At 39.0% G+C, this 25,923-nt stretch overlaps 1 protein-coding gene across 2 annotated transcripts in view; it reads left to right on the top strand.

The window, feature by feature from the left end:
- The window catches only part of tomm70a (translocase of outer mitochondrial membrane 70 homolog A (S. cerevisiae)), a 36,640-nt gene extending 20,554 nt beyond the window's left edge, over positions 1 to 16,086 (top strand). For both annotated transcript variants that reach the window (XM_069888710.1, XM_069888711.1), the window contains exons 4-12: positions 2,899 to 3,008; positions 5,029 to 5,183; positions 6,155 to 6,362; positions 7,839 to 7,973; positions 9,457 to 9,564; positions 10,658 to 10,774; positions 11,386 to 11,483; positions 13,221 to 13,343; positions 14,874 to 16,086. In XM_069888710.1, coding sequence (XP_069744811.1) covers positions 2,899 to 3,008; positions 5,029 to 5,183; positions 6,155 to 6,362; positions 7,839 to 7,973; positions 9,457 to 9,564; positions 10,658 to 10,774; positions 11,386 to 11,483; positions 13,221 to 13,343; positions 14,874 to 15,027 — 1,208 coding nt within the window. In that variant the 3' untranslated portion in view covers positions 15,028 to 16,086. The remainder of the gene's footprint in view (positions 1 to 2,898; positions 3,009 to 5,028; positions 5,184 to 6,154; positions 6,363 to 7,838; positions 7,974 to 9,456; positions 9,565 to 10,657; positions 10,775 to 11,385; positions 11,484 to 13,220; positions 13,344 to 14,873) is intronic.
- The last annotated feature ends 9,837 nt before the right edge of the window (positions 16,087 to 25,923 follow it).

The following is a 25,923-nucleotide window of genomic DNA, read 5'->3' as shown; positions in this document are numbered from 1 at the left end:
GCGGACCTCCGCAGCAAGCTTGCCTCGTTAACGCTCTCACTGCCAACCCACCACGGCAAACACCCGACGGACGTCCCTAGAGAGCTGGACTCGGCGGAGTTTTTGTTCATCCGACGCGGCCTGCACCCTGCCCCCCTGCAGAGCCCGTATGAGGGCCCATACAAAGTCCTCCAGCAGTCGGGAAAAGCCTTCACTCTGGACATTTGGGGGCAGGGAGGAACTTTTTACATAAAGTCGGCACATTTGGATTTAAACCAGCCCATGCAGAGGGCACAACCCAAACAGAGGGGCCAGCCGCCCAAGCGGTGGGACGCGTAAGCTGGTTCTTGCGGGGGGGGTGGGGGGTGGTGTTGTGTGGCGGCTCACATCTCTGTGAGCGAACTGGCCCCATTTGTACAGCTGTGCTGGTGGTACAGCTGCAGAAGATGGCGCCGTCAGGGCTTGCTCACCGCCTCGTGGCTTATGCCACAGCTCATGCGCCGGGCCTCGTGATGACGTCACTGCTGTGCGGGGCGGAACTCCCGTGGGTCTTAAAAGGGCGTGTGCAAAATTCAAATAAACAGTTCTACTGGAAACCCCACAGAGTCTAGTGGTGTTTTCTGTGTGTAGCAGCCGCTACAAGTACCTGTATACTTGCATTCATATATTCTATGTTATTTTCTGGCCTTGCCATCATTATTTTTCCAGGACGAAAGAATGAACTTCTAATTTGCATGGATGAAAGACCTGAAAGGTTTATTTTTCCTCGTTCAGTATGCACTTGATATAGGAGTGGGGAAATACCACTGTAGAATTATGATGAAAAATATCTTGATTCATTGATTTACTTTTGATTCTGGAGTGTGTTCAGGATAATTTGTTATTCTCCAGATTGGTAGCAGAAAAATGGAATGCTGCCATCAACAATGCCTTGCAGCAGTTTAACTTTTTACCCATTAATTACTTCCTGCTTATTGAGATGAAGAATGTGTTTTGAACCAAATCATCATTTAAACAAGATGTGTGGGAAAGGTCCAGCTTTTGCCCTTGACGTTCCCTCCCCACAGACCTGACATGGCAGCTTCTTCCAGCTCCATTGTAGATTTCCTCATTCAAGCTACCATTATTTCACCAGTTTGATGGTTTTATGCTATAGTTTCCTGTCTAGAGTTGGTGCTAATTATATAAAATTTAAAATGATTTGATGGATATATGTCATCACTAAACTTTTTGTGTCTATTAAAACAGTCACAAAATCTATTTCTGCTCCAATTTATTATGAATATTCCATCCTCAAAGTGATCCCTGTATGGTAATATTTTTACCTTGCCAACTGGGCTGCTCTCACATCTGGCATTTATTGGGACTTGAGATCTTGAAAAGCCACATTGGACATTCGATGCAACTTGTTGGTGCTTTTTCCCTCATTCACTTTAAACTTACTGTTGTCAAACATGCTACGTTCTTTAAAGACAAGTCCTCTTCAGCAAGGAACATGCATCGAACTGGGACCCACACACCAGTGCCGAACATGATGTCCAAATCAAACTAAAACACTGCCATTTGTCCTTGATAGATATCCCTCCATCTTGCCACTGTATCTACTTCCACCATGACTCCCAACAGCCATTCCAGGCATTTGTGTAAAATATTTGGACCACACATCTCTCTTCAACTTCCTTCCTTTTCAAGTGTTAATGGATGAATTCATAACATGATGTCTTCTTTGGCTTGGCTTCGCGGACGAAGATTTATGGAGGGGGTAAAAAGTCCACGTCAGCTGCAGGCTCGTTTGTGGCTGACAAGTCCGATGCGGGACAGGCAGACACGATTGCAGCGGTTGCAAGGGAAAATTGGTTGGTTGGGGTTGGGTGTTGGGTTTTTCCTCCTTTGCCTTTTGTCAGTGAGGTGGGCTCTGCGGTCTTCTTCAAAGGAGGTTGCTGCCCGCCAAACTGTGAGGCGCCAAGATGCACGGTTTGAGGCGTTATCAGCCCACTGGCGGTGGTCAATGTGGCAGGCACCAAGTGATTTCTTTAGGCAGTCCTTGTACCTTTTCTTTGGTGCACCTCTGTCACGGTGGCCAGTGGAGAGCTCGCCATATAACACGATCTTGGGAAGGCGATGGTCCTCCATTCTGGAGACGTGACCCATCCAGCGCAGCTGGATCTTCAGCAGCGTGGACTCGATGCTGTCGACCTCTGCCATCTCGAGTACTTCGACGTTAGGGGTGTAAGCGCTCCAATGGATGTTGAGGATGGAGCGGAGACAACGCTGGTGGAAGCGTTCTAGGAGCCGTAGGTGATGCCGGTAGAGGACCCATGATTCGGAGCCGAACAGGAGTGTGGGTATGACAACAGCTCTGTATACGCTTATCTTTAGCCATGAAAGACCCCAACAATGAAGACGCTGTTTACATCCGGTACCGCATGGATGGCAGTCTCTTCAATCTGAGGCGCCTGCAAGCTCACACCAAGACACAAGAGAAACTTGTCCGTGAACTACTCTTTGCAGATGATGCCGCTTTAGTTGCCCATTCAGAGCCAGCTCTTCAGCGCTTGACGTCCTGCTTTGCGGAAACTGCCAAAATGTTTGGCCTGGAAGTCAGCCTGAAGAAAACTGAGGTCCTCCTAACATGATGTAGTTCAAGTAGAAAGATCATCTTTTTAATCCCTGATCTTTGTTTTTTTTTAAACTATTAAATACTTGCAATTTTTATCTTGTGTATCAGTTCACAACATATTTGTGTTTATCTCTCCATACTAAAATAAAAAGATGATTCTGATTGCAAACAGTTAAGAGCAATGTCAAGAAAAGTACTGCATTATTTGAAAAAAATTAGGACTTGTTCATTGCAGGGGGTGGGAGGGGGATACTTCAAAGACGTCTTTAAACTATAACTAGTACCTTTACATTTTTCAGATGTTACTGCAGTTTGTATCCTGGAAGGATTCCAAAATCAACAAAGCATGCTGCTTGCTGACAAAGTCCTCAAACAACTTGGAAAGGAGAAAGCTAAAGAAAAATATAAGGTTGTGGTGAGAAATGTTGTCTGGAATTTATTTCTAACAATCTGCATTTCTAATCTGCCAGAATGAGAATACCAGTACACAATGGTACTGTTTTGCTTTAAGTAAATTCCTTTATTGTCATGAACTTTGAAACATGTATAAGGCTTTAGCTGGGTTAATCATGGCTACCAAGTAGGTGGATGAGATGGGAACCTCAAAAAAGCACAAGGATTTTGAAAGAACAACGGTATATGGTATTGCAGGGATACTGGAGGGGATTCAGGGAGGGGGAGGAGATATGTAAAGGTGTGGAGCTTTAAGGTGCATTCCATAACTGGGCACAAAGGGGAAACTATTTAAAGCTCTGTGGTAGTCACAAGTCGGTGTCTAATATTGGAATCCTGAGATTGTGGTCCTGTATGTGCTATTACAGGACAGATGTGGAGAGTTTGGAAAGGTACAGAAGAGGTTAATCCGATTCTTGCCTGGTTTTTACCTCATGAATTATGTGGTGAGATTGGATAAGCTTGGGTTGTTTTTTCAAGTGTTGAATAAGGCTTATAAAATCACGAGAGGTATTGAAAGGGTAGACAGACAGAATCTTTTTCCCAGGGCAAAACATCACACACCAGAAAACATGCAATTAAGGTAAGAAGGAGGAAGTTGAAGAGAGATGTGTGGCCCAAATATTTTACACAAATGCCTGGAATGGGTGTTGGGAGTCATGGTGGAAGTAGATACAGTGGCAGGATGGAGGGATATCTATCAAGGACAAATGGCAGTGTTTTAGTTTGATTTGGACATCATGTTCGGCACTGGTGTGTGGGTCCCAGTTCGATGCATGTTCCTTGCTGAAGAGGACTCGTCTTTAAAGAACGTAGCATGTTTGACAACAGTAAGTTTAAAGTGAATGAGGGAAAAAGCACCAACAAGTTGCATCGAATGTCCAATGTGGCTTTTCAAGATCTCAAGTCCCAATAAATGCCAGATGTGAGAGCATCCCAGTTGGCAAGGTAAAAATATTACTATACAGGGATCACTTTGAGGATGGAATATTCATAATAAATTGGAGCAGAAATAGATTTTGTGACTGTTTTAATAGACACAAAAAGTTTAGTGATGACATATATCCAAACCTGATTTTTTTTAAAAAAACCTGCATTGGGGTGGTTAAAATCAAGACGAATATAGAGATGGAGAAGCCAGATGAAGAAACAGCATGGATGTTCTTGGTTTTTAATATATAGAAGTATGTTAATCCACTATTGTCTTGACTGTTGCGAGTTGTATAACTGGCTCTAGCAGAGAGCACATCGAAAATCATGGTTAATGCTGTTTTCTGGGTGAATGATAATACAAGTAGTGGTTAGCACATCAGATAACACAATAGAGGAACATAATTAAGTACTTTGGCAAGTATGGGTATAATTGTTACATTTGGCAGTGTTTTAAGAAGGAAAAAATAAAAGGCGAATATGAATTAAATGAAGGAAAAAATGATAGAGAACGTAAGATATAACAAAGAAAGAATCCTTTATCAAGTTACCCAAAATTACAGGGCTTTATGGTTGAGAGAAATAAAACATTGCCTAGAGGTACAGTATTTCCATTTCCTGTCCCCATGCAAATTGTGCTGCCAGCAGGTTTTTAAAACAAGTACGAAGGCTAGAATATTTGTAGGATCTTATCAATGACTACCTTGAAAAGAGAATATTAAAATTTCATTATGTTAGGACAGAAAGCAGGTCATTTATCTAACATTTGAGTTTGAAAGAATGATGTTAAATGACTTTATTTGGTTCACATTTACCATCATTCAATTATGCAAGTACAACCTGGCAAAACTGCGTTCTCGGGTCCAGAGGCAAACACAAACACGCAAAACAACAATTTGAAATAAAATAATAAATTTAAATAATAAAATTCTTTAATAGCTGCTATATTTGTGTCTTTTACACTGGTTTAGAATCTTGTGAGTTGCTTCTAGTTGAAGTATTTTATCAGAACAGGAAATTTCTCATTCATTTTTTTCCCATTATAGAATAGAGAGCCCCTGATGCCCTCTCCACAGTTCATCAAATCATACTTTAACTCATTTACTGATGATATCATCTCACAGCCTTTGCTCAAAGGTGAAAAGCCTGATGAAGACAAAGACAAGGAGGGTGAAACTGCTGATGTCAGGAGGACAGGAAGGTGATTGCATAGTCATGTCATTTTTCAAGTGTTAATGGATGAATTCACAACATGATGTGGTTCAAGTAGAAAGATTATCTTTTTAATCCCTGATCTGTGTTAAATTAATTTGCCACTCCTGTGGAAGCAGAAATTTGTCTTCCGGTGTCTTTTGGTTTGGAGGATGAGAATGTTCGGATTCCTGTCACTGGCAATTTATTGATGCAGCTTGAAAACATTTTAGTGACAAATAAATTGACCTGACCTTTGAAGTCCTCTTTAATTAATAGTTGAATCACCCAAAACTCATGGATATTGATTGGAATATGGAGAATGATTGGTACCAAGGACTCTATTGGGCTGCCGTACCTATGCTGTTTTACCACTGTACAAATCCTTAAAGCCCTGAAGCAGACAATTCATTCCAAGCCAGTCTTTATGAGAAACATATCCTGTCTCAGTCTTGATACATTTTTATTTTCCTGTATTCATCAACATTGTAGTTTCATTATAAAAGGAAGTACATTTTGAGGGGGGAAAAAATCTTGCAGAATCTTTCATTCCATTTGCCATCTGAGTAAAATAATATTACACCAGATGTTAATGGACATTTCTTTGATACTGGCTTTATTGCTCATGGTTGTAAATGAAATCCTTCCATTCCCAGTCATGTGTTTTTGCAGCTAAGAATTGGGGTGTATAAAACAGTAGAGTTGTACAATACTGTTTTAAATGATCACTTGGTCCTTTTGCCCAGCAATGAAATTTAAGGTCAGTTTAACAGTACTTTTAGCTTTGCCAGAGCTACTATTTCCATTTTCACAAATCCCCTGTGGGTAAATTTGCTTTGGAAATTTGGGAAAAGTATGGAAAAGAAGAAAAGAGCCAGGTAAATGCTTTGGCCTCCTGAAAACTTGTAGCAGTTCTGCTGGTTGACAAATGCTCTTCTAAAAGTGCTATGTTTGTCATGGCTACCTGTTTGGGTTTTTCAGATCTGGCTACCAAAAGGCAAAACAGTACATGGAGGAAGAAAATTATGACAAAATTATTAGCGAGTGCACAAAAGAAATCGAGACAAAGGGAAAATATGTGGCAGAAGCCTTGTTGCTTCGAGCTACCTTCTACCTGCTAATAGGCAATGCAGCAGCTGCCCAACCTGACCTCGATCTGGTTATTAGTATGGAAGATGCAAATGTAAAGGTGGGTGCTTTCATGTCATCGGTATAGAAATAAGATTTCTTTTGCTTATAAAAGATGGGGTCAATTTTTATTTTTAAAAATGTTCTTCGATTATTAAGAAAATCCCAGTAGAATTTTTAACAATATAATGTTGCCCTAATTACTGTATTTTCACTCGTAGAGTGCGCACGTGCATATAATGCATGAAAAATCTTAAACTTCGTAAAAATATTCTCGTACAGCTTGCCCGTACATATACTTTGTAGGTGTAGTATTCCACATTCCAACTTGCAAGAGCAATTTGCATTTACTTGAGACTGAAGATGATACACATTCTATAGTCCCAATATCTGCTGCAGTTAATCTCCCGTGATTTACAACCCATTCAACTCCCCCCCCCCCCGCTCCCCCCAGAGGTGTCAATTGCCCATTATATAGATGATATCCTCCTGCAAGGTCCATCTTGAGACCGTTGTCTCAGAAGCACTTGATATGTTAATCTCCTCCCTCAGGGGACAGGTCTGGGCAATTAACATTGCCCAAGCCAAAATATCCTGCTTCTTGGTATACCATGGTCTTTGGCTTGGCTTCGCGGACGAAGATTTATGGAGGGGGTAAAAAGTCCACGTCAGCTGCAGGCTCGTTTGTGGCTGACAAGTCCGATGCGGGACAGGCAGACACGGTTGCAGCGGTTGCAGGGGAAAATTGGTGGGTTGGGGTTGGGTGTAGGGGTACTAAGGCCAAAAAGAGATTCCTGAGACTGCCAAGATCAAAATTTTGCCATTTTGTGCACCCAATTCCCACGTTCATCTGTAAATTGTATGCCTGTGTTTTATTGCTGCTATTACTTTCCTACGTCCACTATAAATTGTGCGTGTTTATGTGCGTAAAAATAAGGTAATGTCATCTGTAGTTCTTTAAGGTTATTATTGACCACTCCAGCATCTGGGGCAGTGAAAGAATATTTCAACTTGCTTAATCTTCAAGACGATACGGGGTTGGGGGGGGAGGCTTACTTTTTTTTTGCTTCACGGTCATTGCAGTGGTTTTAAATTGTAATGCAGCCATTAATTTCCTTCAGTGATATGTGACCTGAGTCATTGATAGAAGGTGGTCAGTTGATGTGTTTGCGAGATTGATGAATAGGAGCTAGAACACAGGGAGAGGACTGACCTGAGAACTCTACATCCTACACTGGTTGCACTGCAGGACTGTTCTACTTGAGAGAATGTGGCGTGAGCGTGAAGTCCAAATTGGGTGCATATGTTGCCATTAAAAGCAAGCTGGAGTTATTAATGATATTTGAAGAAACAATTAGGATGAATAAAATGGTATTTGCATAGTCGTCTTGAGATGATGAGTTTCATGAACTTGGGTCACATGTTGCAGTAGAATGGTCTATTAAACATTCAGCATCGTCAAATCTGAGTGGCGAAGCATGCAATTGAAATGCAAGCAAAGGAATCTTTAAATAATGTTCTACTATTTATCCTTAAGCTGCGTGCTAATGCATTAATCAAGCGTGGAAGCTTATACATGCAGCAGCAACGATCACAGCTGGCAAAACAAGATTTTAACACGGGTGCTGATATTGATCCTCAAAACGCTGATGTTTACCACCATCGAGGACAGGTAAGGAGCTCTGTCTGTCGAAATCACACGAGCAATTGCCGTCTACTCATTAGATTTAAAATAACGACATCTAGTTTATTTCCTACACATCCCACACTGAATTTCTTATTTGCTGCAGCCAAACAGGTACTTTTTTTTAAAAAAAAAGTATACGTAATTGAATTTAAAAGGAGACGAAAGAGAATAAATAATTCAGTTATGCAAAAAAAATGGACTTAGCAGAAGTGCAGACAGTTTTCTTGTGATGTAGGAGCAGTTCCATGATTAGTTTAACAAGGGGAGATTTAAGAGCCTGATAACCATTGGAAAGAAACCGGTGGAGTAGCGGTTAGCGCAATGCCTTTACAGTGCCAGCGATCGGGGCTGGGGTTCGAATCCCGCGCTGTCTGTAAGGAGTTTGCATGTTCTCCCCGTGTCTGCGTGGGTTTCCCCTGGTTTTGTCCCACAGTTCGAAATTGGGCGGCACAGACTCGCGAGCCGAATAGCCCGTTACTGCGTTGTATATCTAAATTTAAAACAGGTGCTAGTTTCTTCTACTCAAAACCAGCAGTGGGAAGTGGTTGTAATCAGGGTTATGTGGGACTTTTTTGAGGTTGGCTGCTCCATTGAGGCATGCATAGGGAAGTTGAAGACCTGGCAATGTTTGCTACTTCTGGAGTCTGCATTTCTGGGCATTTAATTCCCAAACCAGGCGGTGATGCAACTAGTCAGTATGCCTTCAACAGTTCACCTTAGAATAGTGTTCGGCAACATGCCAAATCTTTTCAGACTCGATAAAATAGAAGAGTTGGTGTACCTTTTTGGATGCCTCAATGTCCTGGCTCCAGCAGAGGTCTTCTGGCATTTGGACTCCCAGGAACATGAAGGTTCCAACCCCCTCCCACCTCTGTCCCATTCATGCAGACAGGTGCAAGGACTCCTGTTTTCTCCTTACTAAAACACAAAGCTCCTTTGTCTCAGTGACATTGAGAGTAAGTTTGATATTCCTGCACCACCCAACCAAATTCTGACTCGTCATATCCAGATCCAACCAACAAAGATGGTGTAATCAGCAAATTTGTAGATTAATTGGGGAAAATGAACTTTTTGTTTAGCTTTAACGAAGTAAAATATATTTTCATTTGTTAGTGATAGGGCTGCATTTATTACCCATCTCTTATAATTGTGATAAAGTGGACTGAACTCTCAAACTAAATTGGTGTTAATCCTATTTTCCATTTGCTGTTTTTTTTGTGTCTGAAGAATGAATGGGAGAAGCTGTTCATGGAAAAAGTATTTTATTCCTTTTCCTTCCCTCTTCCCACTCTTCTCATCTCTCCTCCACCCCAGCCAGCCATACATCTTGCAAAATTGCATCTTCCAGGAATTTTTGTTCTATATTTAGTATGTTGGAATAATGGCATGTGGATGACACCATGGCCTTCACTAATTTTAATGTCAAATCAGATTGTTTAACTTTGCTATGTGGTCATTTTGATTGTAGTTGAAGATTTTACTTGACCACGTGGAAGAGGCTGTTGACGATTTTGATGAGTGTATTAGACTGCGACCAGACTCTGCTCTAGCACAGGCCCAGAAGTGCTTTGCATTGGTAAGCAGGCTATTTCTAATTTACAGTAAATTCCATTATTGAATGACTCTCTGGACATGACAGTTGTCTTTGGATACAAACTGACCCAAGATCAATACTAATAAACCCTGAATAATACTTGATTAACTGGTATTTTATTTGGTGCAGCCTTCAGTCAGTTTTGGTTTGCTTTTCAACTTTTGGGCCCTCTTGTGCTACCGAAAGGGTTAGTTCTGGTGAAGCCCAGATCTGCCTCACCACTTCATCCGTACATCCTCAGCTATAGTCCCCATATTCAGGTGCTGGCTCAGAAAGACTAAGATGAGCCATGTTTTTGTTCTCTCAAACCCAAAATTGTGCAAGTCTCATTCCTTGATAACCACCTGTGACTTGGTTCATTAGTGTGCCACCGAGTAACATTTCACATCGCAGATGTCTGTCTTGTCAGTCTAAGCACTTGAGAACACTGATGCACCAGTGGCTGTGACGCTATTATCTGTATACTTCCCAATCTCCTCTAACAACCTATGACCTATAGAATTAACCTTCAGGACTTTCACCCCCTTAAATTTGCTTCTAGGCAACTAACTGGCTTTACGTCCTTGCATTTCTCCCAGCTCATCCTTGCCCATGGTCTTGCCTTCCATCTGTTTTCCTTTCTCAGGGCTGGCATTTCTGATAACCATTTGCCCTTTCTCCCATACTTTGGTATTCTTACTGCCTTTTTCCACATAAACCAAATGCAAATACAGTATTTCTTTCTGTAATGCACAAGCTTCTGCAAAAGAGAAGCTTTGGTTTTCAATGCAATTCAAAGCAGAAGTAAAAGCTAAATGATGTGGAGATGATCATGTAAAATGATCACAATGCCAAAAGGGATTTATCTTAGGAATGGTATTCATTCCACCTCCTGATAAACTGGATAATAATCGACTCACTAATCCCTAACCTCAGTCCGTTAATGTGGCTTTCCTGAAAACACTGAAATGTATCCTATTGAGCAATCAAAATGATAGTGGTTTAATATCAGTCCTTGATTGACCTTCACTTGCACTTGTAGCAAAAAAATGTTCACAATTCCGTATCTGTTACATCTGTCATCGTTCTTTTCCAGTATCGTCAGGCCTACACTGGAAACAATCCTTTGCAGATCCAAGTAGCTGTAAGAGGTTTTGAAGACATTATTAAAAATTTTCCCATGTGTGCAGAAGGTTATGCATTATATGCACAGGTAAGCCTTCCGCATAGAATGTGTATTTCTTTTTGGTACAGTGAAGCACAAGGCTGAAAGGTGGGCTATTTTAATATTCAAAGATCATTTCAGTACTATTTGTATATAGTAGCATTGGTTTATCATTTAAATGTCTGACTTTCAATTTATTACTCTTAGTGTAGGATTTTTTTTAAAAATTGAGAAATACAGAACTGTAACAGCCTCTTGTGGTCCCCAAATACACCAATTAACTTACAAACCACGTACATTTATCTGGCATAGTCCCAGTCGTGACCATTTCAGATAATCGGAGATGTACTCTATATCTTAAATTTAAGTCTTTTTAAAATCCCACTATACTACAGGAAAGATGAGAGATATCTTTGATATTCTCACTAATAAATGAATCCAGAATATGATTTTTGTTCATTTATCTCATATTGCCAAAAAAATTTAACAGGATGTGAAGTCATTTGCGACGTCTTAAAGATATGAAACCTGTTATGGTCATTAAAGTTCTATTTCTGGTTCAACGACATACGGAAAGTTAATCTTTGTAGTCTTGTACATGGATAGTTCATTAAATAAAAATGTAACATCTGATTTATTAAAAAAACAATTTGTTCCAGGCTTTAACTGACCAACAACATTTTAGTAAGGCTGATGAAATGTACGATAAATGCATTGAACTGGAACCAGACAATGCAGCAACATACGTTCACAAAGGGTAAGTCGTCTGTAGATTCAAGTAAGAATTTGAATGATAAAGTTATTTCAGCTCTTTCATGTCAAAAATCAAGAGATGAACGTTTTAATCTTGTTGTGGTCAATGTATAAATGCAAAGATCATTCCATTAAAATTACAGATTCCCAACAAAATCGGTATTTCACAACCAAATCCCTTTTGGTTTACCTAATGACTGGATGTAGGGGTGGTGGGGGGGGAGTGGTGTTCTAAACAATCCACATTCAGTATAAATTAGAGTTTCTAAACCTGAATTTATTTATTTATTTTTAATCACCTTGAAGCTGTTTGCCGTGGACTTGCAGGGGTTTGGCTTCATCCATGATTCTGCTCAGCTTTGCATGCAGTATTACATTTAAATTTTATTTACAGCATGGTAGAAGTTGATTCCAGCCATTTAAATCCATGTGCCCAATTACCCCCAAAATAACCCATAGCCCTGTATGTTTTGGATGGTGGAGAGGAAGCCAGCGCACCCGGGGAGAAGGGGAAAACTCTTGACAGACAGCACTGGATTCTAAGCCAGGTCACTGGCACTGTAGCATTGCACAAACCACTACGCTAATCGTCCTGCCCGGTTGTCCAATCTTCTATTGTTGCAGATGATTTTGGTGACTTGTGAATTTCCAAACAGTTTTCATTATTTAATTTGTATCTCGACTTCTTCATTTTGCATATTCAGATCTGTTTTTCCATGCAAGTCAGCACCTGATGGTAACAATTAGTGTTTGAAGCTTAGTTGGGCCAGAAGAACATTATCTCTTTGCCCAAATGGAATTTCAGCTGAAGATAACATTCAGGATGAAAAGCTAGCCTTTCCTATAAAGCTTTCCTTTACTTTATTTCATTTTTTTTTCACCAAAAATAAAATGCTTAGAAGATGCAGCTAGCTGTAATGTTCACCCACTGCTGTCTATGTGAATTTGGCCTATTTGACATCTTCTCGATTTTTGTTTTTGGTCATAGACTCCTCAGGAGCTACAACCAATCTAAAGCGTGTGTGCTGTTTTAGGAATGCTGTGGCCTACAACTGAGTCTTTGCGTGGCTCAGTTCAGAAAGCACAGAACTGCAGACCTCCCTGGTTGGCATAGCTTACACTACATGGAAAGTTTTGATCCTCTGTGGTTCTTCCATACTTTTTTTTAAAATTCGATCCGATGTTGTCTTGCATTGGGAAAAGTTGGTGTCTTTTTGTTCCAAAAATGTTCATTGTAAATTGCCAGCGTACAAGTCAACTGTATAAAACAACCCCCTGAATTTCCATCTAAAATGTAGGTTTTGACCTTGACTCATTGTATAAGGTTATCCCGTCTAATTGCCCCAATAGTCCTTTACCAACCAACCCACTGACCAGTGGAGTGATGCTATCACAATATTTTAAAAGCAAATTGCCAAGTAAAGGTTTAAATTTTATGAGCATACTTTAAATTAAACCACCATCAAGTCCTTTAACAAAGCGTTTAAAGCCTGTACAGAGTTGACAGCAGTTGGACTGGGCGGATGGACCCCACGGGGGAGTCCTGAGCCTTCGCTGTTAAGGTTCGGATTTTATATGGTGTGGGGGAGTGGTGAGACTTCACTGTTAAGGTTTGGATTTTATACTTGATGTGTAAGACGAGCCCTGGTTTTGGAGTGACATTTTTATAGTTCAAGACCTGTCTTATACACCAGCATATACAGTGCTTTAAAATTACTGAAATGTGTGTACTTCATTTTAGCTTGCTTCAGCTTCAATGGAAGCAGGATTTGGATGTAGGATTGGAGCTCATCAGCAAAGCCATAGAGATCGATAATAAATGTGATTTTGCATATGAGACCATGGGTACTATTGAAGTCCAGAGGTAATTTATTTATTTTACTAGCTTGAAACCTGGTTTCTAAAAGGATTGATGCTAAGAAATCTTGCATTTTGGATGGTGTTAATTAAAGTTCTAGTTGCCACCAAACAAGTTTTCAAACCTGCCTTGGTTCTAACAGATAAAAGCATAGTGAAAATACAAAAGATTCCAGATGTTAAAAGAATAATGTCCTTGAAATATAGATGACATTAATTGACCATCTCTTGATGGTCTAAGCTGTTGTGCATTGCCATAAAGCTGCAGCATTTTTTCTGTTAATAACATTCCCATGGCACGAATGAAGAATTCCTAAACTTTGGTCAAATGTTGAATAAATATTGTATCTGCATCCTATCCCTTGTGTATTCAAGTACCAGTCTAAATCTCTTAAATACTGTGATTCTATCACCTCTACTGGTAATGTGTTCCAGATAGCATCCGCCTCCTTTAATGCATATACCTGGGAAAATGGATTCTATCTACCCTATCTGTGTTCCTCCATCAGGTCACCCCTTAGCCTTCGTTACTCCACAGAAACAAGCCGATAAGTAGCCAATTCACCCTCACTTCCACCTAAAATTTGGGGAACTTAAGATCAATTTTGCAACTTTTTATTGTAGTTTAAAATTTCCTTATTCAGTCTAATCCCACTGCATATTGAATCTGTGGGTTGGTGCAACTTCAGCGGTTATAGAGTGTGGATTGAAACAGAGCTCTCGGTACACCAAATCTTTGCCAGCCATAGTACCTATTTTGCACCAACTTAATGCATGTGTTAATGGTAAAAATTTTGCATACTGTTGGAAGCAATATATATAAAGCTTGATTTAAAGTCCCACTTGAGGCTTTGTAATTTTAAATTTGTATTCCCTCAAGATGAACTTTGTGCCTCTTGCATCTGACTCGTAAATAATTCACAAAAAACCCTTTGTCCTCAATCAAAGGGTTTTTTTTTTGACATGGAACATTAGGGACTTTTAAGCTGCAGCACCCCTGGGTAGCCCTCCTGGGACCCGGGTGTGATTACTGGGCCAAAGGTACTTCCAGCACCTCTTAAGCTGCAGGGGGATCAACCTATTAAATCGCCAACCTGGTGATTTAAGAGGGATTCCAGCCCCGTGATGATGCAGGAAGTGACGCGTCATGCACTCGGGAACTATCGGTATTACCCACCCACCCCCACTGGCTGTCAGTCACCCCCTGACCACTGTCCTCTCCTTTTCCCCACCCTTCCCCCCTTCACGGCAGTGACCCCTCTCCTCTCCCGCCCTCTGTGACAACAGTGATCCCTCTCCTCTCTCCCATCTCCCTTTCCCCCACCCTGCAGCAGTCACCCCCCCCCCACCCAAACCTCTGCTTCTCTTTTCACAGATACTGCCTGACCTGGTGAATATTTTAAGTATTCCCTGTTTTTCTTTTAAATTTCCGGCATCTGCACTTTTTAAATTTGAGTGTCATTTCTAAATTTCCCAAATTGTACTCTTGTTTCATCCAAGTTTTACTTTGCATTTCTTTCTAAAAATCTGTTTACAGGGGAAATCTGGCGAAGGCTATCGAAATGTTTAGCAAAGCCATCAACCTGGCTAAGTCAGAAATGGAGATGGCCCATCTATATTCACTTTGTGATGCTGCGTATGCTCAGACTGAAGTTGCTAAGAAGTATGGGTTGAAGCCCCCAACACTGTGATTTTAAAACACTACTAACAGCACGATTCTTTCTCATTGTCCTTCTGTTAAGCCTCTGAGCCCTTTTCTAAACTGTTGAATTCCGCAGTGATGTTTGTGATATTTGGTAATGTCATCTGTATATGTTCATCAGTGGTTGATGAAGAAGAATGTGTGCAAAATGAATTGCACTCAAGGAGGTTCATAAAGTGGCACCCTGCAAAACATTTGTTTTATACAATCAGGCCACATAAACATCTTGTACTTAATTCTCATTTTAAGATTTTTTTAAAAGACTGTTGTACAGCACAAGTTTGGAGCTCCCCTTTAAAAGTATGTGGTGATATACAAATAAATATAAGCAAAATCAACAAAAATTTGACTGATCATATTTTCTGCCATATGAGTAAGTTTGTAATTTTGTTCACATTGCTAAACTTTGCCTGTTGAGACGACACAGTGATGTGTTGGATATTTAAGACTGATTCTAGTGGTTAAAAGATTTATCGTATCCAACTTGAGTTTGTAGTTTTGACGCTCCCTATGTTCATCAATACTAATTGAGTTATGCTGAGAAAAATTTTTTACAAAAGATCTTTTTAAATATATGTCCATATGCTGTACAACAAGCCACATCAAATTTCTGTGTCTAGGTGGAAGTTCCTGAGTAAATTTGTAGGCTTTGGGGTGTGTTTTTTTTTTAAGTGGGTAATTGGAAGAATTTGATCTTGCAATTTGTTTTTCTGTTGACACATGACTATGTATTGTTGGCCTTGCCAGTTTGGCCTTGGAACAGAAGCTTTTAAATTTCCATTGTAATGTATATATCCCCATTCAGATGTGACTGCAGTGAATTAGAATTTAATCCTGCTGAAGGTTCTTTGTCTGGTCTAAACCATTTTTTGGGAAAGGGCCCCAGATAGAAGCATGTGCTATTCTTTAAAGGCATTCCATATTACCAAGAATTGAATGGCTGTTGAGTAAGTTGGAAACTGCACTGGAAAAGTTATTGAACTAAGTTTTTTTTGTAAATGATATACAGTGTAAAATTACCCAATAAATATTACATTCGGAATGAAAATTGTTAGTGTGAACAATATTCAAACAAAAAAAAGTAAAGAATGCAATGGACAAGTAATAACAAAGTGTATGATCCTTTGATTTGGCATTGTCTCTAGAACCACGAAATAATCATTTCAGAGTATGTAATTCTTCAGAAGCAGAAAAGCAAAGATGTCGATCTTTCACATCCTCCATGTTCTGAAGAAGATTGCAGCCAATTAATTATTTGAAGTTGTCACTATAATAATTGGGAAATGCAAGAGTCAATTTGTGCACATTAAGGTTCCGATAGTGATCAGTTTAATACTGGGGTAATGAAATCTGTTAATTTAAAAAAAAATAAATGCTGGCCAATGACTTTCGCCAACTGTCAAGGGTAGATGGAATCTGGTTTAGCATCTTGTCAATAGATCAGTGTTATTGAAGGAGTGCTGCGCCATCATCCAAGCCTCTGGATGGGTGGGAGCTCACGGTCTTTTAATTTTGATGAAATTGCGGTCGTCATCGTCATTGCTAAGATGTGCCAAGCAGGTGATGTCTTGCAGATGTTCAATGCTAGTTCATAAAACAGACAGCAATTTGAACAGAAACCTATATCCAACACTGGATTTCACCAGGAACCTTCTGTCAGCAGACAAACAGGTCAATGGAGCATTCCAGCTGGAGAGCATGGAGAACACTGCTCCAGAACGATTGTGCACTTGTTGAAATATGAGCTGATGCTACTCATTTGGAGGACCATTTGTGGTGTATTGCAACATTTACCATCTTGTACTGCACAAACTGACCTCCAGCAGTTTTTAGGACCAAAGATCCATCTTGTCTTGCTCACAACTCGACTCATTCTTGGCCAGGATGAATGAATACTGTTTTTGTTTTCCTTGAAGTCCACTTTGTAACTTGATATTCAACATGGGGCTTACTTAATTAATTATCCTCATATTCTCTCACTCTTCTGACCCCAAGGTGAATTTGCCCTTGACGGGACATGGTAGACCAAGGATACTTCATTAGCCAGATCTGAAGGAGCATTAGAGTTCAGAGGATTGTTGGGCTGGAGGTTCGAGACTGGGTGGAGCTGTCTGAGGATCATAATGATGGGACTTCTAATGATCAGATAGTTTATTAAGTTGAACATTGAATGGAGAAAAATCAGAGTTATGGTGAACAGATTTTTAAAGTGGATGAAACTAATGCAACAATATTATTACATGAACATAGCATAAGATGTAATGGTGTAACTAAAAATGCACTTGTTGCAATACTGTGTACTGTTATAGAGTAGATACAAAGGATTTCATGAACATTCAATTGGGGAAAATTATCTTGCTAAAATGGCATCATATTGATCAAGTAGCACACATATCCTCCGACTATAGACCTCAAAGGGGGCATGAGAAAGCCTTGGGATGTAGGATTAAGGATAACCCCAATGTGTATGTGAAGAACAGAAGGATGACGAGAATGAAGGTGGGGCAGTTCTGAATGAATACTTTGCGTCAGTATTCACCAGAGATAAGGTCCTTGATCACGGTGATGTCAAAATTGAACAGGCCTGTGTGCTGGACAATGGAGATTAAGGAAGCAGAAATGTTGGATCTTAAAAACATCAAGATCAATAAGTCTGGAGCCAAATGTGATATACCCCAGGCTGTTGTGGGAAGTGAGAGAAGAGATAACTAGGGTAGTCGCTATGGTCTTTGATTCCGCTTTGGCCACAGGGGAAGTGCTGAGGATTGGAGAATGGCAAATGTGGTCCCTTGTTTTTTAAAAAGAGAGAATCCTGGGATTGATAGACTGGTGAGTTTTACGCCAGTGGTGTGTAAACTAATAGAGGTTTCTTAAGGATAGGATCAATGAGCATTTGGATAGTGTGGCTTTGTTAAGGGAAGGTCGTGCCTCACGAGTCTTGAGTTTTTTGAGGAGGTAACAAAAGTTAGAGGGTAGGCGGTAAATGTGGTCTATGTCAATTTTAGCAAGACATTTGACAAGGTCCCCCATGAGAGACTCATCCAGAAAGGCACGAGTCATGGAATCAGTGGAAAATTAGCTGTATGGATAAAAAATTGGCTTGGAGGAAGAAAGCAGAGAGTAGTAGTTGATGGAAAGTATTCTGCCTGGAGGGCGTGACTAGTGGAGGGGCCGCAAGGATCTGTTCTGGGATTCTCAACCTTCCCTTCCCATTCACATCCCACCTTAAGCCATCCCTTACTCATCACAGAGCGCCAGGGATGACTTAAAGTGGGATGTGAGTGGATAGAAAAAGGTTGAGGACCATTGTACTAGTTCGTTGGAAAATACATAAGATTTTATTTGGAGGGTGGGATTCTTGGATAGTAGGTTAAACTGAGTGCTCATATTTAGGCTCCTGTACCTTTTTCCCCGATGGTAGCAGAGTGAAGAGGAAATGGCCTGGGTGGTGGTGGGGGTCTTTGAGGATAGAGGCTGCTTTTTTTTTATCAGACACTGCCTCCTGTAGATGTTCTCAATGGAGTGAAGTCTGAGGTCTGTGATTTCGCAGGCTAAGTTAACAATCCTCTGGAGTTTATTCTTGTCCTGAGAGATGGCACCTCCATACCAGGCAGTGATGCAATCAGCCAGAATGCTCTGTACGGTACACCTGTAGAAATTTACAAGTCTTCGGTGATGTACTGAATCTCCTCAGACACCTCACAAAGTATAGCTGCTGGAGAGCCTTCTTCGTGATTGCACCAACATGGAGGCTCCAGGAGGAGTCACGTGATGGAGTAGTGGCCAGTCGGGGAACTCCAGCCCTCTCCGGAAAAGTAAAAAAAAGACAGTGAAAACACAAAGGCACAAACACAAAAACCAAAATAAAGTGAAAGTGAAGGTGTGGAGAAAATGGCAGCGAAAAAAGAAAAGCCAAAAGCAACAGGAAGAAGAGAAGAAGAAAAGACGTCGGAAGAAGAAAGTGAAGGCCTTACCTGTCCGAGGAAGCCCGCCGTGGAGAGAGAACCCCGCTCCCTAAGGTCAGTTGAAGCCCCGAACTCGGGACTACAAAAATGGCTCACGGAGCCAAACAAAAGTGCGCAACCACGACTCCCCGCGATGCGCAAGACAAAAATAACACTGACGGGAGGGGGGACCAGCTGAGGAGTCGATCTCCACAGCTGAAATTGACAACCACAAGAAAGCAGCAAGAGGAAAATATAGAAAATAACGAAAACAAGAAAGAAGAGAGTAAAAAGAAATTAAAGAAACAACAGATGACCAACCCAGAGGAAGAAGACCAGCAGCAAGACACTTCTAATAAAAATAAGAAGACCAAAAATACCCAATAAAATAAAACAAACAAACCAACAAGAAAACCAGAAGAGACAGAGGTAAAGGACACAGATCCTGGAGTGGACTCAGAAGAAGAGGAAGAACACAGAGAAATGGAAGATGAAGGGAAGGGCAAGTACATGGATATATTTTTTTTAAAGAATATATGGAATCAGTAAAAGAATGGCAATCACAAGAATTCAGTGAAATAAAAAGAAGAATAAAAAGTACAGAAGAAAAAATGAATAAATTAGAGATGATCATGTCAGATATAGGAAAAAGAGTGGACAAGGTTGAAGAACGAGAAACAGCCGTAGAAATGGAAGTAGAGGACTTAAAAAAGAAATTAGAAGAATCTGATAAAAAAGTTAGAGACACAAGAGCTGTTAGCTCAGAAGATAGATATAATGGAAAATTATAATAGAACAAAACAATATAAAGATAGTGGGCCTTAAGGAAGATGAAGAAGGCAAGAATATGAGAGAATTTATAAAAGAATGGATCCCCAGGGTCCTAGGAAGACCAGAATTACAGGAAGAAATGGAAATAGAAAGGGCACATAGAACATTAGCCCCTAAACCACAACCACAACAAAAACCAAGATTCATTCTAGTAAAATTCCTAAGATATACAACAAGAGAAAATATATTGGAGAAAACAATGAGGAAAATAAGAGAAGACAAAAAACCACTGGAATACAAAGGTCAAAAAAACTTTTTCTATCCAGATATAAGTTTTGAACTCCTGAAAAAGAGGAAGGAGTTTAATACAGCAAAAACGATCCTATGGAAAAAAGGATATAAATTTGTTAAAGTACCCAGTGGTACTTAAAATAGTTATTCCAGGGCAGCAAAACAGACTATTCTTGGATGCGGAGGAAGCACGAAAATTTGCAGAACAACTACAAAACAGACAGAGAGATGAAGAGATGTAACGAGAACAAAAATGACCACAAACTATATGTATGTGTGTATGTAGGTGTATATATATGTATGTGTGTATGTATATATAAAAAAAGAGTATAGGTAAGAACTAAGAAAGGGAATAAAGGAAGTATGGGGGGGAATTAAGAGAGTGACCTTTGTTATATATGAAGATTAAAATCTTTTCTGGGGGGGGGCTGGGTGGGGAAGAATTACGGTCACTGCGAAATCAGTTGACGCTTGCGAGTGAATTCGCAAATCCAAATGGAGAGGGGAGATGTGGTTGCCAAACAAGGGATAAAGGGCAATTCAAGAAGGGAGGGGATAGTGGGGTTAAGGGAATTTTAGATAGGAGAATAATGGAAATATTTTATGTTTTAGAAATGTTGTCTTATAATGTGTTCAAAAAAAGAAAGCAGAAATGGATAAGAAGGAAAGATGATGAGGAAATGGAAAGGAAAGATAAACAAAGTATGAAATGGCTATGTTGAACTATATGACTTTAAATATTAATGGAATACATAACCAAATCAAAAGGAAGAAACTGTTAAATTTACTGAAAAAAGAAAAAATTGATATAGCATTCGTACAAGAAATTAAAGAGAGATTGGATAGGACATGTAACAGCAGCATCATATAATTCAAAAGCTAGAGGAGTAGCTATATTAATCAGTAAAAATGTACCAATCAAAATAGAAGAGGAAATAATAGATCCAGCAGGGAGATATGTAATGATAAAGTGTCAGATATATTCGGAGTTTTGGAATATACTCAATGTATATTCACCTAATGAAGAAGATCAAAAATTTATGCAAGATATCTTTTTGAAGATAGCAGACACGCAAGGGAACATACTAATAGGAGGGGATTTCAACCTTAATTTGGATTCAAACATGGATAAAACTGGGGAAAAAAATTAACAGAAAGAACAAAGTAACCAAATTTATAATTAAATCGATGCAAGAAATGCAACTTTTGGATATATGGAGGAAACAACACCCAAAGGAAAAGGAATATTCATATTATTCGGGTAGACATAAAACATACTCAAGCATAGACCTATTTCTGTTATCAGCTCGCATGCAAGAGAGAGTTAGGAAAACGGAATATAAAGCTAGACTATTATCGGACCACTCACCCCTGTTATTGACAATGGAGTTAGAGGACTTCCACCAAAAATGTATAGATGGAGATTAAGCTCCATGCTACTTAAAAGGCAGGATTTTAGAGAATTCATTGAATGACAAATTAAAATGTACTTTGAAATAAATATGGAATCAGTGAAAGATAAGTTTCTACTATGGGACGCAATGAAAGCGTTCATCAGAGGGCAAATAATAAGTTATGTAACTAAGATGAAGAAGGACTACAATCAGGAAACAGAGCAGTTGGAAAGGGAAATAGCAAATATAGAAAAAGAATTAGCAATGAAGGAAGACACAACTAAAAGAAGAGAATTGGCAGATAAAAAAAATAAAATATGAAACACTAAAAACATATAAGGTAGAGAAAAACATAATGAAGACAAAACAGAAATATGAGCTAGGAGAAAAAAATGCACAAAATTCTAGCGTGGCAGCTTAAGACAGAACAAACTAAGAGAATAGTATTGGCATTAAAGAGAAAAGACAAGCAAATCACATATAATCCAACGGAGATTAATGAAAACTTCAGAGAATTCTACAAACAATTATATCAAACTCAAAACGAAGGGAAAGAAGACAAAATAGATGAATTTTTAACTAAAATTGAACTACCGAAATTACAAACAGAGGAACAAAATAAATTAACCAAACCATTTGAAATAGAAGAAATACAGGAGATAATAAAAAAAACTACCGAACAATAAAACACCAGGAGAGGATGGATTCCCAATAGAATTCTATAAAACATTTAAAGATTTATTCCTCCCCTTCTGCAAGTAATCAACCAGATTGATAAAACACAAAGCTTACCAGATTCATGCAAAACAGCAATAATTACAGTAATACCAAAGGCAGGGAAAGATCCACTCGTACCAGCGTCATATAGACCAATATCTTTACTTAACACAAATTATAAGATAATAGCTAAACTATTAGCCAACAGATTAGCCAACTATGTACCAAAAATAGTAAATCTAGACCAAACTGGATTTATTAAAAAAAGACGAACAACAGACAATATCTGTAAATTTATTAACTTAATTCATGCAGTAGAAGGAAATAAAACTCCAACAGTAGCGGTTGCTTTAGATGCAGAGAAGGCCTTTGACAGAGTAGAATGGAATTATTTATTCAAAGTACTACAAAAATTCAGCTTACCAGAGAAATATATTAATTGGTTTAAAGCATTATATAAGGGGCCATTGGTGAAAGTGACAGTAAATGGATATATATCAAAACAATTTAACTTAAGCAGATAAACAAGGCAGGGATGCCCACTATCTCCCTTATTGTTCGCGTTAGCCATAGAACCACTAGCAGAACTGATAAGAACAGAAAATAAAATAAAAGGGATAAAAATAAAAGACAAGGAATATAAAATCAGTCTATTTGCAGATGACGTTATAATATACTTAGCAGAACCAGAAATATCAATAAAAGAATTACATAGGAAATTGAAGGAATATGGAGAACTGTCGGGGTACAAGATTAACGCAAATAAAAGTGAAGCAATGCCAATGAATAATGCGGATTTCTCAAAATTTAAGAAAGAATCATCATTCAGATGGCAAACGCAAGCAATGCGATACCTAGGTATACAAATAACTAAAAACCTCGGCCATCTATATAAACTCAATTATTATCCACTAATGAAAAAATTATAAGACGACTTAGAGCATTGGAAAGACTTACCACTAACACTGATAGGAAGGATAAACTGTGTTAAAATGAACATTTTCCCAAGGATACAATATCTATTTCAGACATTACCAATAAATTTAACAGAGAAATTCTTCAAGGAGTTAAAGAAAATAATAAGGAAATTTTTATGGAAAGGGGGGAACGAGGATAGCACTAGATAAATTAACAGAATGGTATAAACAAGGAGGCTTGCAACTACCAAACTTTAAAAATTATTATAGAGCCACGCAATTAAGATACCTATCAGATTTTTATCAAACAAGGGAAAAGCCAGATTGGACTAGATTAGAACTCGATAAAATAGGGGAGAAGATACCTGAACATATATAAATGGGATGAAAAATTGGTACAACGTAGGAATTCTCCAGTATTACATCATCTGCTCAATATTTGGAAGAAGATTCATGTAGAAAGGAATAAAACAAATTACCAACTACCAAAACTAATACTGACGCAAAATCAGCTAATCCCTTTTACAATAGATAACCTTTCCTTTAGAGAATGGGAGAAAAAAGGGATCAAAAGAATAGAAAATTGTTTTTCGGGAAATAAATTATTATCCTTTGAACAAATGAAGGATAAATATAACTCACGATACAATGTTGGCATACTACCAACTGAAATCCTACTTGAAGGATAAATTGGGAAACAGTCTGAGGTTACCAGAAGGAAGTAATTTTGAATATGTGATTACGGACACAATGATAATCAAAAAATTTGTAACAAACATGTATATTAAACTACAAGAAAAGGAGAACGAGGAAACAAATGGTAAAACTAAACAAAAATGGGAACAAGATCTAAACATAAAGATAAAGAATGAAACATGGGAGAAGTTATGCTCCGGAACTATGAGAAATACAATAAACACGAGGTTACGTATGATACAATATAACTGGATACACAGGCTATACATTACACTTCAAAAGTTAAATAAATGGGACCCAACAGTATCTGACAGATGTTTTCGCTGTAAAAAGGAAATGGGAACAACAATTCATGCAATTTGGACATGTGAGAAAGTGAAAAAATTTTGGGAAGATCTAAACCAGATATTAAATAAAATCTCAAAAAGCAATATACCAAAAAACCCAGAGATCTTCCTCCTAAGTAACATAAAAAACAAAGAATTTGGACTCGATTTGGATGGAGCACAAGAAAGATTTGTTATGCTAGCCCTAGCTGTAGCAAAAAAATGTATTATGTCAACCTGGAAATTAGAAGATTAACTTGAGAATACAACAATGGTATATAGAAATGAATAAATGTATTCCATTAGAAAAAATAACATATAATTTAAGAAATAACATTACAATATTTGAACAAATATGGGAGTCATACATGAAACACAATAGAGAAAACCTACCGTGGACATCTACCACCTAAAATGACAGAAGGAGAAGATAATGAAAAGAACTGACTCAGTGGAATTTCTTGTTTATTTTTATTGAGTGACAACATTGTTTGACGGGTTTAATGTATCTTATATTCTGAACTTTAAATAAATGGGAGGGGAGGTGAGGGAGGGAGGGAGGGGAGGAGGGAAGGGAGGGAAGAAAACGACACTGTATATATTTGAGAAGGAAAATGTATGTATCTTGATCAATATGGTTTATAGTGTGAAAAATAAAAAATTTAAAAAAAACATGGAGGCTCCAGGACAGATCCTCAGAGATGTTGACACCCAGGAATTTGAAGTTCCACTACTCGATGAGGACTGGGCCATATTCCGTTGACTCCCACCCTGACATACAGCCAGATAAACGGCCATTTCGGTCCACGAGTTCTTGCTGCCCAATTTACACCCAATGTACCACTGGTACATTTCAAATGCTGGGAGGAAACCAGAGCCCCTGGTGAAAACCCATACACTGGTAGAACGTTCAAACTCCTTACAGATAGCACAGGATTTGAAGCCCAGTCCCGATCACTGGCGCTGTAAAGGTGTTGCGCTAACTGCTAAACAAACCATGCTGTCCATAACTAATTCCAGGACATTTATCAAATACGTTTACCCTTTCGTAAGCATTCTCAACTCTACTTAATTGTCCTGATTTTCAAAAAGCCTCTATTAGCCACTGAGTAATAGTCAAGCACTTTGCCAAACATTGTATTTAAAGCTCCCTGCCTTCTGAGTCCCACATTTGGTAATACTATATTTATGGTTTTACAGTCCTCTCTGAAATCCAGGCGAGTACAGTTATTGAACCCAAATCAACTTCTGAATTTTTCAATAGGTTGACAGTTTTGTTATAGCATTTAACTCCCACTCTTAATTGATCTTTAAAGTAGTGATCAGTCTCCAAATCTCTGCAGAGGTTCTCAACCTTTTACTTTCTGCTCACTTACCACTAAGTATTCCCTATGCCGTCGGTGCTCTGTGATTAGTAAGGGATTGCTCAAAGTGGTATGTGGGTGGAAACAAAGTTTGAAAACCACTTTTTTAATCGTAATTAATTGACTCGTTATGTGCACGGATTCATAACTCCAAATGGTGATTTTTCTCAAGCAAAATATTTCATTAACAATTGGGTCTAGTGCAGAGATTCTCAACCTTCCCTTCCCACTTACATCTCACCTTAAGCCATCCCTTACTAATCACAGAGTACCAATGGCCTAGGGATTACTTAAAGTGGGATGTGAGTGAAAAGAAAAAGGTTGAGAACCCCTGCTCTACAACCCATTTGGCCATGGTTTGCACACTGTTCTGTGGGCAGTAAATTTCACCATTTAACTGGGACAGATGGAGACAGAAAATAACTTATTGTCAGTGATGATGCTGCTGTCTATGTATCTATTGTG

Source organism: Narcine bancroftii, chromosome 7 (assembly GCF_036971445.1).
Source record: "Narcine bancroftii isolate sNarBan1 chromosome 7, sNarBan1.hap1, whole genome shotgun sequence".
NCBI lineage: Eukaryota > Metazoa > Chordata > Chondrichthyes > Torpediniformes > Narcinidae > Narcine > Narcine bancroftii.
Note: the sequence above shows the minus strand (reverse complement) of the source record. Positions and strands in the feature narration are given on the sequence as shown.